Genomic DNA, 10,917 nt, shown 5'->3' on the forward strand with positions numbered 1-10,917 from the left:
AATTGGAAATTTATTCACTTGAAAATAATCACAGTATTTTCTTAAATAAGGCTTTTTTGACGATTTATGTTTAGTGTTGCTGTAAACAAACATATACATCATTATCTCTGCGGAAAATCATTAAATCATTCGCTTGTTTTTTGCTACCACAATCGTAACGTTGAGCTTGATATGTGGGTAGCCCGAGCTTATTCTGCAGCTGTTCTACTTTCGAACAGTTTTGTTGAACATTGGTTTTGGTATACGTGGGGGATGGTGCGCGAATGAGTCTGGAAAGTAAACACATCGCAATAGCTTTGTTTATATCATTCCTCTCCAATTGCGTTAGTGGTTCTGCATTTAATGAACGAAATCAACTAATCCCAGTGAATGTTTCTAGTGTTAATAAAATAAAGCTTTTTAAGAGTCGCGAAACACCATTGCAATAGCACTCGCCATTGGCTACTTTTGCGTGCGAGGGGTACTGTTTTCGTAAAGTAACAAAACAACACAGTTTAACCATGCCTTTAACGGCGGAACAAGCAATGTTGCAAGTGCAGTATGTTTCCTTTATATTCGTCGTTATGATAACGCCCCGCTAACGACTCCCCAATGGTTGCAGGAAAGGCTCAAATCACTCAAAACACTGGTCTGCGAAATAGAAACGGAGCGCAAACGTAACGAAACCATCAACAACGTGATGCGCTTAACCAAGATGTCGAGCGAGGACAAATCACCGGCCCTGAACCACAAGCTCAAAACGCTGTACAAAGTAGGCCTACAGGATGCGATACAGGAGAAGCACTGATACGGCAGGCGCTGGCAAAGATTCAGGACATCAGAAACATACGCAACGAACGCCGCATCCAGGCACGCAATGCCGGCAACAAGGAGACCATTCGCCGCGGTGCTTTGATGAAGATGCTGCAGATCTCCGCCCAAACATTGCCGCTGTTCGTCAGCAAGCCGGGCGAAAAGATACCTCACCTGTGCGGATCGATCCCGGCGGACAGCGCTACATTGCCAAGCCGGGCGACATGGTAGCAGCGCTGGTGAAGAGCGAGAGGGCGAGGAGAATTGGATATTGGCCGAGGTGGTGCAGTACGTGTCCTCCACCAGCAAGTACGAGGTGGACGACATGACGAGGAGCAGAAAGATCGCCACGTGCTGAGTCGTCGCCGGATCGTGCCACTGCCGCTGATGCGAGCCAACCCGGAGACCGATGGACAGGCGCTGTTCCCCAAGGGTACCACCGTCATGGCGCTCTACCCGCAGACGACCTGTTTCTACAAAGCCATCATTAATCAGCTGCCCCAGACGGCAAACGAAGAGTACGAGGTGCTGTTCGAGGATCCAACATACCCGGACGGGTACTCGCCGCCTCTGTTTGTCGCGCAGCGGTACGTGATTGCGATCAAGCAGAACAAGAAAACCACCTCTTGACAACCGCAACAGCAGCAAGTGGTGCAAGCGCAGCCAGTCGTTTCACACGGCCCAGTCCCTGCGGCTTCCTGTCCAAATTTCGTTTACGGAAATCATACAGCTGCGACCACCAATTGTAATCAGCGAGAGCGGGAGGCACTGCCAACACAATGATGACTGTGTCGGCCAATACGAAGCAAGAGTGTGTGGCGGGAAAGTGTTCGAAGACGAACCCTTTTAGACCCATTCGCTCATTCGTTCATGCTACTGCTTACTATTTATGCATTGAAGATAAAATAATAAAACAAAACTGCACCATGCCAATATGGTACTCATAATTTGTGAATGATAAATAGAAATGAAAACAAAAATCAAACAACGAACATAACTACAAACCATTACTTTCGGGGTGGTGGTAAGAAAAGATTACTAACAATTTATTCATTCATTCTCTTTATTATCTCTTTTGTTCTTCATCTTCAGTTCATTTTCATTATTTGCAGGCGCCTTTTTCTGTTGATTCATCTTTATATATATATTATATATTGCTGTTCATTTATTTTCTGTTGAGTTCGAGAGGATAGTGCCATTTTTTACTTTGTTTTAAGATTATTTTTCCTTTACTTCATCATTGCGCCGTTTTGTTTCTTTTTTTTATGTGTCTGTTGTTTTTGCACTTTATATTTTTTAGTTACCATATTTTCTGCAGATGGCATCTTTAGCATATACATATATTTTTTGACAGGACTTTTTTTTGCTCCTTTCATTTGTTTTGTGTGTTTTTTCTTCTTTTCTCTTTTGATGCGGAGTATCCTCTTTTTCTTATTATTTTTAGCCATGGTGTTTTGTAAATCTGTTTAGTGGATCTTTTTATATTTTTTCTTTTGTTGGGACACTTTCTTTTCCCACCATGCGGAGTCTCTTCTGCTTCTCTTCTTGGTTTCAAAAAACATTATTTCTGCTGTTGTGGATGTGTATTTGAATGTTTTTTGCGTCTTTTGCGCGCATGCGCGGCCATTTAGGCTGCACCATCTTTTCAAGCGCGCGTTTTTTTTTTTGAGTTGCGATGAAGACAAATAATGTTTTTTGAAAAATATCATATAAATTTATTATCTGCAAAAATTAGACAAAAAAGGGTAATGTTTATCTAAACATAACGAAGCAATATACTACTACACAAGGGAACATAAACCAAGTATAGAGACAAAAATGTACCAAATGAAACCCTATTGTTATGATAACGGGAACGGGAAATTAAATGTTGTCCCAAGAACTGGCGCTGGCAAACTGCTGAATTGATTAACACGTTTACATGACCAAGTGACCAAGTTGCAAATTAAATTCTACTTTTCTACTTGTGCTATATTTCCACTTAAAATGATTCTGCAAAGTTCAGAAAAATCTGTTGATTCTGTCGAGAAATGCAGTAATTGAAATGTATAAACTACTTTGTATAATATTTCTACGAGTTGCAAGCTAATACTTTAACTAAATACTGTTAATATAAAAGTATATACAAACAAAAAGTCATTACAATGTCGCTACAATCTTCTTGAAATATGCTTTAAAGCGATTAAAACATGCAATAATAGCAAAATAAGAACAAACTTTTCCAGAAAATGGATGATATTTAACACAAAACAGATAAAGACTACTACTCAGGAATTTGGTTAAATTTGTTCAAGAACTACTTGTTTTCAACCGGAACTGATCATGAGAAGATGAAGTGCTTTGAACATTATCGCAAGAACAGGGTAAAATGGATACAGAAGTGATAGCGAGCAGATGGTGAAAATCTACTTACCCCTAAGTTTAGCTAATCGACGTAAAATCTAGTGCGCGGCTATACTTCTAGATTCAGGAAATATCACCAATTAATAAGGTGCATAATACGTCGCACGGCCTCGGTAACCACGACTGGAATGAAACATCAGAACACACAACCGGAATATAGTATTATCGTACTGAGCATTCCACTGGACGCATCGAGCTACTTACATCGGTCTCCTGGTACCACGGTGCGCACCGTAGCAGCAAGCCCTGGACACCCTGGCGGCACGTCCGCGTACGCCTCGGGAAACCGATTGGTTTGGCACATTCCCGGACGGTTGGTGCGCTTAGGTTCACCTTGATCTGTCGGCCCCGGAATAGTGTTTCGTTCATGGCGAGCGCTGTCTCCACAAATTCCTTCGATCCAAACTCAATGTACGCAAAGCCCTTCGGGTGGCCGTCGGCTTTGTTGCAGAGAATCGTAACTCGATTAATCGCTCCACAGCCATGGAAATGGGCTTCCAGCTCTTCAGCAGTTGCACCGTAATCGACGTTTCCCACGTAAATGGACCGATTGTCACCTCGGCCTTTTCCTCCGCCGTCAACATGGGCGTCGAGCCGGTGGGCGAACCCAAGGTCATCTGTTTCGTGACTTCCGACTGCAGCTGCTTCAATTTTTCTGCCTCCTCTTCCATTTCTTTCACCCTGCCTTGATGGCTTCCAGCTCTGGGTCGATCTGCATTTCCGAACCTTTTAGATAATCGTCCTGCAAACAAGAAGAAAAGACAAAATGATTAAAACAAAGCCAATATGGCAAAAAATACTGTGATTTTATTTTAGTTCAACTAACTCTGTGCGACAGGGAAAAATAATTATAACGCTTCCTTCTCAATGTAATGCTTCAGACTATATGTAACAGACTTTTAATTTCACTTTTCATTTTTGACGAAAAATCGAACGTAGCATTACAGATAAAAAAAATCCGAGAATGATATATTTTAAAGCACAAGCTTTTGCTAATCTGGTGGTACGGTACAAGAGCCGTGCCGCTTCAGTTTTTTAGTTCTCAGAAAATGGATAAGATAAGATTTTTTACGTTGATAATCAATGGTGTCACTAGAAGTAGGTACCTTATTTTTGCCTTTATACTACCACTTGACTGAACCAAATACGGATTCGCAAGCTCCATTTTTGATCATATTTGCTATACTGGTTTTAAAAATTTAGCTCTTTACATGTCTCTAAACATTTTTTTCCTATATACATTTTGACATCTAATTTTCCGAATGTGGTAACTCATATTACGTACCAGTTCGCATACTAAATTCCGAACAATTCAAATTCCATCGTCATAAAACCTTGGCGTTGCTTGCTCCTAGCTTCTCTCTAGGCATGTGTGCAAGAAATGATAAAAAAAATCCAAAAACTGTTTGAGAAATACAAGAAAAACCTTTGTTCAACTCTGGACAGTTCGTTTTCTTTCAGTAAAATTATTACAAAATTAATGAAATCGTTTTAGCTTGTTTTGAATCATTCTCAGTGAATAATTTTGTTGGGAAAAACTATTTGTTCAAATGATTTATAAGGAAACAACTGGTATGTTAGATTCAAACACATTTCCAGTACAGAATACGAATTTTCTATTTAATTGCAGAGTGTAGATACTGACGCGTCCTGCGATATAATAAAATACCAGTCGTGGGTTCAATTCTACAATGGACCGTCCCCCCGTAGCAAGGATTGACTATCTGACTGCGTGGTCGCAAGCCTGTATAAGCCGGCATATCCCCGTAAAGTCGTAAACATCCAAGCAAAACCAAAAGAAGGTGCCGGAAGAACTATTTACTCGAGAGCAGTAAATGCACATTTTTACAAAGACCGTTTAAAATGCAATTTATGGCACGTTAAATCGTATTTACCCAAAAGATGCAAAAAATAGAAAAAGATTGCCGCTCGGACAGAAAGCCGAAGCGCTACCAACCACCTAGCGAATGAACGTTGAACAGGTTGGCGGCGGAAACAACTGGTGGTAGCCGCGCTAAAGCTGGAAGGAGGGTATGAATTCATTGGAAACGGCACTAACCTCTATCAGGAGCTCGGCTTCATCGTCGTTGCTTCCCAGCGTAGCCAGGTTCGATTCGTTTAGCAAACTATCATCAGCCATGTCGGAGGAAACTGGAAAAGCAGAGTGATGAAACTTTGAATAAAATTATATTCCTGCACGAACGCGTTTCAACCAGCACAACATCGGGAGCCGGACATAAGCGGTAACGCCGTCTTTTGCTTTTCAAAATGGCGGACCTCTCGTTGGCGAACGAAGATGTTTCGGCCGTAGGGGGGAAATTACACATTTTCCAACACGACCCACAGCTGCACTTACTTGAAAGCTAGTCGGCTATTCTTTTAGAATAATAGGGAATGTGAATGAAGGTATTTTAATTGCAGGAAATTGGAATTTTATCAACACAAATCACTGCGCTCTGCCAGGCAACAATGTCGAATGACGTGACCGAAAGGGAAGTATTTGACAGCTGTCACGACCGATATGACAGCCATCATTTGCCGGTGGCAAAATAAATCGCTAAATAATTTAACCGTAGAGTTGGCAACCAGATTTACGCACGTAAGTTGGCAACCGGCATACCCGGGTATTCCACACGTTTTGACGCAAAAATTTAACGATTTTCATAGGTAAACAATGCTCTCTATATTTTAATGCTGTAAGCAAGTAATGCCGACCATATACTCTTCTATTTCATTTATTCATTAAGTTTTTTTCATTTTATTATAAAAATAACGGTCGAATTGAAATTTGGAATCGCTTGAGTTTGACTCGAAAATGAGCACAATACAAGGACCGTAAAGATATCAGGTCAAGTTATAAGCCCGTTTTGACAGCTAGGTGGAAGAAGAATCAAACGAAGAAAACTGACAGTTAGTTTCCGCGTTTGGCGAACGCTTCTAGTTCTCGAAGGAAAATTTCCATTTTAAATCACGGCTGTGTTCTAAGAACTAAAATATTCACCCAAATTGATCTCCACCAAATATTGACTGCAACGTAAAATCAATACATATACAAGCGGAAAACATCTGTCAAAATCGGTGCCCAGGGGGGGATCGCCAAAAGCGCTATAACTACACCTCATTATATATTCCACCTTGGCACAATACGAAAAAATGAAGAAGAGAAACGTCATTCTCCATACAAAATGTATGGAATACCCGGGTATGCTGGTTGCCAACTTACGTGGTAAAGTTTAAAAAAAAATCAAAATAAAATACTTACAGACTGTTTAAAATTACAATTATGCACCAAAAATCAGAGATTAAAAGTTGGGAGGCTACAGAAAATTTCAGGTCAATAAAAGCAATGAATCAAAAGTTATTGCAGTTCGAAGTTGAAAAAAATACCCGGGTATCCGGTTGCCAACTTAAAGGTTAAAAATATAAAATAAATTTATTTAAAAAATGTCACGGGTTCACTGCTCAGATGAAGTTCTATTTTTATACATTTTGCAAAAATAACTTCAAAGGATAATACGAAAAAAGAAGCTGGCATATCTATATACCTTGGCAACATGTTGACAATGACAATCTTTCCCGGTGTGTGTGGATTTGGAAGCATTGTAACTAAAAACAATAAATAAATCCGGTCCCAATCCATCCACATTTGTGCTCGCACGCCGCACGCTTACTTCCAAACACGATGGCTAGCCGTGTAGCAATGCTGTTGGGACAAGTAGTCCCATGTGTTAAGGTGAACGCATCCAAAATACGAGTGCGACGAATGGAGCTGGACACGAATCTGAACATGGTTGGTATGGACCAAAGATTGCATAAGGCCAAAAGCGTTGATCACTCGGTTGTATTTTTCCGCCTTTAGTACTTCAAAAAGGATGAATTTTACTTTGCCCACGATCCGGACAAGCGGTGCAAAACGGGCGACATCGTGCTGATCAAGGAGCTGCCCGAAAGGCTTACACGGCTCATTTCGCACTCCGTGGAAGAGATCGTGTACCCGCTGGGCGACATTACCGACCCGATCACGGGCAAGAAGGTGGTCGTGGGCAAATACCGCGAGGATATTGAGGAAGCGAATCGGTTGTTCGGGAAATCGAAGGATGCGTTTGACTACGCCAACGCACCGCCGCGTGGTCGGTTGGAGGGTACGCGCGATTTTACGCACGGAGAAACGTACATCAAGTACCACGAGGACGGCAAAGATCAACCATTTGCAGTGTAAAAGTTAGTGTTTAAGCATCCAACCACCGCGCTCCGTGCTGCATTATGAATAAAATATGTACAGTAGTGTTGTTATAGGACCCGGTCCTGTAATTCATCCTTTAGCTTGGCAGTGTTGAACCGAGAACAGAACCGAGAAGAGAAACGTTGCACCGTAACACGGATGGTACAGTTGATACTGAATGTATTTTTATTCTCAACCTCCTTCCAATCGCAGCTTCCGAGAACGGTCTAATCGTCCAGCCCCAGAAATTCTCTCTCCAGTGCTGCTCCCATCATATTCCAGTCCCCGTCGTCCACGTCGTCGATCGGCTCGTCGCTTCCCTCGCTGTTCGATCCCATGTCCAAATCGGATGGTAGATTCTCACCCCGCCGGAACTTTGCGCTTGGACTCTCGTCCTCATCCTCGGACGACGCGTTGGTTTGACTGTTTTCGTCATTGTTCTCCGGATTGTCGTACTTCAGGATGCGTCTGTTCTCCTCCTTTTCCTGTTCCTCCTCCACCCGCTTCCGGAAGATGTTGTGACGCCCCCGGTTGGTTTCAATCTCTTCGACCCGTTTCCGCTTCCGCAGTGCCTTCTCCATCGGAGGGTTTTCTATGTCGACCGGCTCGTCGTCGCTGCTGCTATCGTCCGACTCGAAAAAGTCGTCGAAATCGTTGTTCATCGCATCGAGATCGTCGTTCGAAAAGCTCAGCAGTGGATTAACCGTGTCCATGAACTTGGGCTCTTCCCGCGACTTTACCACAGCGCCGTAATTAACCGCATGCTCTATCCAACGAATGAGAAAAAACATAACATAAAAGTTAAAACCAAAGTTAACGCCAATCCTTCCTGTCGCCATCACTTTTCCCACTCATCTTACCTGGACTGTGACAGTGTGGTGGTGGCTGTCGCATTTTTGCCGGATTCGACGCTTTCAGCGGATACAACAGCTCCTCCACGTGTTCCCACCGTTCCGCACACGACCACAGCCACTCGGGGGTGACGATTTTAATTTTGGGATTTTTGCGAGCATTGTTCACCTTGGAGGTACCGATCGTAACCGCCACCAGATGCGTCGTCGTTGGTTCCAAGTTTTGGGTAACCGCAGCACCGAGACTGCGTGCGATCAGGTACGCTTTGCTCTGCTCCAGCTTCACATTGTTCGGTATTAGACCGGAGAAGCAGAGCTTTGCCCCGACGAGAACGCGCGCCTTCACCTGCGGTATAAGCTGCTTCAGATCGGAAATGGTCTTCGACTTGTCGTACTCTTCGTAGAATGTTTCGTGAATTTTCAGCAGAATGTGCTCGAGGTAGAGTAAATAATCGTCCGGATCTTCCAGCTCGATCAGTTCCTTTTCTTGTTTCGTATTTCTGGCCGAACTGTCCTCTTTGGCAGCAGCTTTTGATTTCCCATCGATTTCAGTTGTGATTTTGTCTACCTGCTCAGCTACGTCTGCGTTCTCTTCTGGTTCAGCTTTTGCCTCTGTTTCTATTTCGGTTTCTGCTTTTGCGTCTGTTTCTGCTGTTGAGTCTGTTTCTGCTGTTACGTCTGTTTCACCTTCGGGTTTCGTTTTTACTTTCATATCTGGTGTCTGGTGTTCTTGTGGTTGCTCCTCATTTTCGGCTTCCTCTTCTCTCGTCTTTTTTCCAGCATCACATTCCTGCTTTGCGGTGGCCTCGTTCTCTTTTGACTCAATTTCTTTTTCTTTCCCATCCTCTACAGTACAGGCATTTTCCGTACTGGTCGAAACTGCATTTTCCTCCGCCTCTTTTTCGGCTTTAGTAGTTGTTGCTTCCCCTTTGTCGCTAGTATCCTCCGGATTCGATTTCTCTACCGCCGCCGTCGACTCGTCCTCCTCCTCTGCGTTATCATCCAGCACGTGCTCGGGCATGCTTTTCTCGCACGGGTGCTGCTTTCCACCAACTGCCGACGCTTGTAGTTTGGGCGTCGGCGGGCGCCCTTCATTGTCTGCCTCTTTCGATTTCTTCCCCTTTTGCGACTGGCTCATCAGCTCCTTAAAGTCCACACCCTTCCCATCCAGCTCGTTTTTGGACATACCGGTGGAGCGTTTATATCGCCCGTGTGGCGAAAGAAATGGTACGGCTTTACCTGTATCAAGTTCGACGCCATGTTCCACACGTCCTCGCGGTCGTCGATGATGCACACCATCGAGTCACCGCACGGGAACAGCGCCTTCAGGTTATCCGTCTTGCTGGTCGCGTTGAAACACTCGTCGCGCGAGAGGATGCGATGGGAGAAAAAGTTACCGTCCTTGTCGAGGAATTGTGCGATCATGTGCGCGTAGTTGCGTGCTCCGAAGGTACATATGTGCAGCTCGTAGTATGGATGCATTTTGGCCAAAAACTCCAACGCACCCGGCCGGAGCCGCGTGTGATACCAGGGCGAGTTGGGGCCGTACAGTTGAAAATGATAAACGTCCTGCAAGAGTGGATTGGTAGATTGGGATGGAATTAGCCTGCGCTCGAAGCGTACATCAAACCGATCTTACCTTCAGGTTGTTTGGCACATTATCGTTCGTGGTGTGAATGAGCGTCTGATCGAGATCCACCAGTAGCACCAACTTCCTGTCACTCAGCAGCCTCTCGGTGTCGGCTTGGCCGAGCTTTTTGGCCAGCGTTTCCGTCACCTTCAACTCCGGCACCGAATGTATCATCGGCACGGAGGCCTTGGAGCTGCTGCTGCTGGGCTCATCCTGGCGCAAATCGGCCCCACAGTCGGCGCACATGTCCTTGATCACCGTGGTGTGGCTGCATTGTCCAAGCTCGAGTACCGGCTTGCTGCAAAAATCAACAACACACAATCAAACATCAACAATAACAATCGATCAAACACTTCCAAACCCGCCGCACTTTCATCAGCGCTTCCACCCATACATCCACACGCAACACACACACGAACAGCTCGGTACATCGATTTCATCGATCCGCATAATCGATGGATGGTGCACGCTTACCCTTTCGCCACAGTTGCGCCTTCTCGTGCTAGGCGCCTCTTTACGACGCCACTTTTTGTGGCCTTCAAGCGCTTCACTTCCTTGTCGCTTCCATCCAGCTGCTCGTAGAACAGTATAATGCTGCCGCTGGTCACCGGAAAACCTTCACGCACTTTCCATTTGCTAATTTTTATCGCACAATCGTCCGGAGCGCAAATGATGTTTTGATTTGCATCGGCCATTTTTTGTCACTTTTCGCCCCTGCCAGAAATGCTCGACGAAATGGTGACGTTCTGACAGCACAGGGCTGCCAGCAACACCAAAACGTGACGCAGTACGTGCGTGTGTGTCAATTAACCCTTGAGTGACAACATTAACACTGAGGAAACGATTTAAAAAAATAAAAAATAAAACCTTTCTTATTATGTTGTGTTTTGCGTACAAAGCATGACCGGCGTGACTTTGACCTTTCGGTTACCTCATTAAATTATGCGTTGAAAAATCTTTATACGGCCGGGACAATACATACATAATTAATTAATCCAGCATGCCTAGGATAAGGCAGA

The 10,917-nt window shown here is 44.2% G+C and overlaps 3 protein-coding genes and 1 pseudogene across 3 annotated transcripts; 2 read left to right on the forward strand and 2 right to left on the reverse strand.

Annotated features, from left to right (window-relative positions):
- Positions 1–601: 601 nt before the first annotated feature.
- Positions 602–1,539, forward strand: LOC121602538 (SAGA-associated factor 29-like; the record flags this gene model as incomplete). Its single annotated transcript, XM_041931304.1, is given in 5 exon segments — positions 602–779; positions 782–988; positions 991–1,035; positions 1,038–1,115; positions 1,118–1,539. Coding segments are annotated over 5 exon segments (813 nt in total), but the record flags the coding sequence as incomplete, so codon positions are not given.
- Positions 1,540–3,048: 1,509 nt separating this feature from the next.
- LOC121602539 lies at positions 3,049–5,712 on the reverse strand (annotated as a pseudogene).
- Positions 5,713–6,745: 1,033 nt separating this feature from the next.
- Positions 6,746–7,517, forward strand: LOC121602547 (28S ribosomal protein S17, mitochondrial-like). The gene is made up of 2 exons (XM_041931313.1): positions 6,746–6,985; positions 7,055–7,517. Exons 1-2 carry the CDS (start codon positions 6,878–6,880, stop codon positions 7,412–7,414), a joined length of 468 nt encoding a protein of 155 aa, XP_041787247.1. The 5' UTR covers positions 6,746–6,877; the 3' UTR covers positions 7,415–7,517.
- Positions 7,518–7,580: 63 nt separating this feature from the next.
- LOC121602546 (RNA polymerase II subunit A C-terminal domain phosphatase-like) lies at positions 7,581–10,655 on the reverse strand. The gene is given in 5 exon segments (XM_041931311.1): positions 7,581–8,183; positions 8,278–9,456; positions 9,459–9,837; positions 9,908–10,196; positions 10,373–10,655. Coding segments are annotated over 5 exon segments (2,607 nt in total). The 5' UTR covers positions 10,594–10,655; the 3' UTR covers positions 7,581–7,644.
- Positions 10,656–10,917: the final 262 nt, after the last annotated feature.

The sequence above is a fragment of the Anopheles merus genome, unplaced genomic scaffold (assembly GCF_017562075.2).
Source record: "Anopheles merus strain MAF unplaced genomic scaffold, AmerM5.1 LNR4000500, whole genome shotgun sequence".
NCBI classification, from domain to species: Eukaryota; Metazoa; Arthropoda; class Insecta; order Diptera; family Culicidae; genus Anopheles; species Anopheles merus.

Coding starts and splice junctions, on each gene's coding strand:
- LOC121602547 (XM_041931313.1), top strand. CDS start 6,878: ATGGCTAGCCGTGTAGCAATGCTGTTGGGACAAGTAGTCCCATGTGTT. Junction 6,986..7,054: donor TGGACACGAATCTGAACATG/GTTGGTATGGAC, acceptor TTCCGCCTTTAG/TACTTCAAAAAGGATGAATT.